General features: G+C 40.1%; 1 protein-coding gene across 1 annotated transcript in view; it reads right to left on the reverse strand.

Moving 5' to 3' along the window:
* Positions 1 to 4264, reverse strand: part of Abcc9 (ATP binding cassette subfamily C member 9) — a 154042-nt gene that overhangs the window by 49005 nt on the left and 100773 nt on the right. The window contains exons 25-28 of the mRNA XM_004634654.2: positions 2053 to 2282; positions 883 to 1031; positions 592 to 661; positions 3 to 95 (exon numbers count right to left, since the gene is read on the reverse strand). Coding sequence (XP_004634711.1) covers positions 3 to 95; positions 592 to 661; positions 883 to 1031; positions 2053 to 2282 — 542 coding nt within the window. The remainder of the gene's footprint in view (positions 1 to 2; positions 96 to 591; positions 662 to 882; positions 1032 to 2052; positions 2283 to 4264) is intronic.

Here is a 4264-nt window from a genome sequence, read left to right on the forward strand (position 1 = left end):
ACCAAGAACACAGGAGTGGCGTAAGAGATCATTCCGATGGCAGACAGGCAGAGCAGCGTGGAGCGAGTCAGGGATTCCAGAGTCGGAGGAATGTGCTGTTAGCGGGATTTGGGAATAAAATGGATTTCAGCTCCAATGTAACATTGCTCACAAACATAGCATTCAAATTCTTCACTGTAAGAAATCCTTGACTCACTTCCTATAGTTCAGTATATTTATCCAATGGCATGCCATCAATTATTCATACACCTATTTATCTTGGCATTATATAAGTGGCATTATACTAGAATTCTTAGCTATCCATTGCTTATTTCATTGACTGAAAAATATGAAAGAAATATAAATATTTCCTTGTGTGTGTGTGTGTGTATATATATATATATGTCTTTTTATGGCTGCATAGCACTTAAAAATCTTATTTAGCTACCCTTCTACTAGAAGACAGTTGATTTTTTTAATAATTGGTGGTTTATTCTTTTGAATGATTTAATTTGATTGATTATCTTTTACATTTTGGATTTATCTTAAGATGTGGTTCGTCTTATACTGGGAAATGTATTTTTTGATCTTGGAAGTAACTGTGGAACTCACCTGGTCAATGATATTAGTATCAGCTGAAAAACGGTTGAGAATCAGTCCTAGAGGTGTGGTATCGAAGAACCTAAGCAAGGAACAGATTGAAGTGCACGGTAACATTAAACTGTCGGCAATCTGAGCACACCTAAGGCTCATCTCGAGTCACAGAAACAAGAGGTCTTCCCTGTCAATGTGCCCAAGGACTGAAGGAACATTTTAAACTCTCACAGTTTAGTTATATTTTAAAATACATGTTTTTATGATTTTGTGTGTGGGAGAAAAAAACAAACAAACTACTATTCCTACCTTATTGGTCCAAGAATGATCTTGTTGAGAAGATTGTGGTGGAGATTTTTGGCGGCTGTGAGACCCATCCATTCTACAGTGAGAGAGGTGACAAGACAAAGGAAAATACCTGCTCCACAGAGGATGCTGAATCCAGCCACATAGAAGGTCTACAGAGCAAACGACAGGAAAAGTTTGCAGTACATGAACAATGGTTTTTATTAGAAAACTGAACATCCTGTTAAGACAAGCTTATTGATATTCTTTTTTTTTTCTTCCCAGCCCCCCTCCACCCGCCCCTCCCCTCCCACGGCCCTTATTTTCTTATCCTGCATGCATTTGGATAGGAGGGAGCATGTGGCTTTGGAGACAAAGAGAAGAATCCCCATATGATCCCACAGGCCAGCTCTTGCCAGCCTCCAGCATTCCCCTTCACAATTTGCCCAGGAGATGAAGGACAAGGGATAAAGCTTGTTTTAAGGTTTGGGCAAATTTTTGATTTTTTACCTTATAGAATATATTCTCCCCTCACCCCCATCACAGAATGACCAGCTGATACGCTCATCATAGGGCATTAAAAATTAAACCCCAGCAGTGGGGTTTAATTAAACCTCCAAAAAGTGCTTGCATGCATGTGTAAAGCATATATAAGATTCATAAAAAAGTCTGGGTCTGGTGCTCTCCTGAATTCAAATAAAAATAGCATCTTTAAATGTTTCTTACAATAAACTTTCAAAATACAAGTAATAATAATAGATGTCATTTCTTATGTTACTGGCAGTTTGTACTTCTACTTATTGCTAAATTATTGAATCACCATCCTTGGATATTGGAGCTTGTATTACCTAACTAAATAAGATGGTGTCACTGTTCATCTAAGTAATTCCTTGATGAGTTAAAAACAGAACTTTAATATTCTCTTTTTCTTAATGTATTTAGTACAGGGCCTACAGGGTCTCACTACACAAATCAGATTCACAGTGATCCTCCTGTCTTCAGCCTCCCAAGCGCTGGGATTACAGGTGCGCACCACCACACCCACTCTCAATCACAGTCTCAGTGCGCCCCAGGGGTGGGGCCAGCACAGCACACTGGAGGATCAAATCCTGGCCCCTGCATCTATCTAAGCACATGCTTTAGTCCATTGAGCTATCTGGCTGGCCCTTAAAAACAGAACTTTAACCATGGTACCTGGTCAGTTTTTCCAGTACTGTTTATACTGTACTCTGATGTCCACGTGGCCAGCCAATAGTCTATGGCTACAATAACTGAGTGTTTCAAAAGCTTAGAGAAAATCATCAGGAAGAGCAAGAAGAATCCTCCAGAAGTAAGGTACCACCAACAGGTTTTCCACGGCATTTTAGTTCTGAGCCTCATTACGGTTGACATGTTATCATCTTCATCTTCTTCTTCCTCCTCCTCTGTACACACCCCCAAAACAAACAAAGAAGCAAACATCTGTTTAAGCTTCCGAGGAGCATGAGAAAGATATAATTTTTATTATCACACAAAAAATGCATAAAGCCACCTTCAATTTCATAGAAATATAACTTTTAATCGAAATGCTGTTAGCATGGCAAAACTTGTGGATTATTTTAAATAAGAAAAGAATGAATGACTGAATGCATGAATGAATGAATGAATGAATGAATGAATGAATGAATGGTGAAACAAACATAAAATCTGTCTTGATGATACCATTTGCTGAGTCCCAGCTCAAACTGACTGAACATATGGACCAGAAACGTATTCATGAAGTTATTGAAGGAACTGTGAATAAAACTGTGTCAATGGTCTGAAAACTTCTATAATGTTTGACATATAATTTATGAAGTTATAAAACTAAATCAGGAGAAAATAGTCTCTGGACTTGGGCAAAGATGCCAAAAGATTAAGCCATAGTGTCTATTGCCCATTTTAGATGTAGTCAGGTGAAAGCAAGCAGGGAGGAACTTTGCAGAAGGTAAAGCCAGGTTCTATGGCTGACAGTGGGCAGAGAGTTCTCAAGTGTGTTAGCCGTACATCATTTCCAAGGTAGGTGATCCTAAGAAAGTCCTCCACAGCTGGAGCAGCAATCTCATTAGAGCAGCTCAGAGACCACGATACGTTTCCTTCCCTCTTACACTCACCTCACGTAGATCACACTCGTCTAGGGACCAGGTGTGGAGAGACATGTACCTTATCTTTTACTCACAGGGGAGCAGAAAAGAGAGATGCACACAGGTGAGGATGGGAGGCTGAGCATTGCCAGGGGTCCAGATGTCTCGGCTGTGCACAATAAATGCCTAGACACTGCCTGGCTCCTGTGGTAGGAGGGCACTCTCTGTGTGAGGACAGGAATATCAATGTGTGTAACCCAAAAGTTGGGCCTTGTAAGCTGCTAGCTGTCTCTCCAATTGCCATTCTCTGCTTCTGTATTAAGCGTCTCAAGGCAGCACAGCTAATGACAGTGTCTCTGCATACACTTTCCCAGTATTAATATGTTCAGGGAGTGAACTGGCTGACAGTATTTGTTTGTTTCAGAATGAGGGATTGAACTCAGACCTTTGCATTTGCCAGAGAAGTACTTAGTCTACTTAGCCGCCTCCCCGGCCCTAGTATTCATCATGGTTTTTTTTTTTTTTTTTTTTTTTCGGAACCTGGGATTGAACTCAGGCCCTTGCACTTGCCAAGGAAGCACTTATTCCACTGAGCCATCTCCCCAGCCCCAAACTGGCTAACAGTAAATAGAAACAACATGTGCAGTCTCAAGTTCCTCAATGAAAAGTAGGTCCCTATTCTTTCCCATTGCCCTCTCCTGGAGGCTTAAAGCAGATGCAGCGATAGGACCTGGAGCAGGGTTCTAGCAAGGAGGACATACGGTAATGTGCTCTTTATCTCAATGAAATATTATCATGGTGTGCACCTGTGGAAATGGAAATCAGGGAGTGTATCAGTCTCTCTAGTGACACAGTAACTGCAGGAGTCCTAGACAAAATGATTGGGTACAACTCCATTTTGAGAATACATAAAATGAATTGGTTTAGAATGCTAGAAGCTCATGACCTGCAGAACGAAAAATATTTAAAACCCTTTTTCAGTCTTAGAGATTGAAATGCAAAGCATATCATTCATTGGTTTACTCATTCATTCAGTCTACGATCATTTTTTGAAACACTGAATAGTTACTCTCCGAAAGGTAGCATATCTTAATGTTTGAGAAGCCTCACATAAGGGAACTTCAAATCAGGTATTTCATTTGTAAATTGGCTCCTAGAGCTACAATCATAGACAAGTATGTCGTAAGAATTGAAATACCTACTGCATTCATCCCATGATTTTAATGTTATTTTTTTTTCACTTTTATGTATTTGGTACAGGGTCTCACTATGCAGATCAGACTCCTAGTGATCCTCCTGTTTTC

The sequence above is a fragment of the Octodon degus genome, unplaced genomic scaffold (assembly GCF_000260255.1).
Source record: "Octodon degus isolate 3935 unplaced genomic scaffold, OctDeg1.0 scaffold00064, whole genome shotgun sequence".
Classification (NCBI taxonomy): Eukaryota; Metazoa; Chordata; class Mammalia; order Rodentia; family Octodontidae; genus Octodon; species Octodon degus.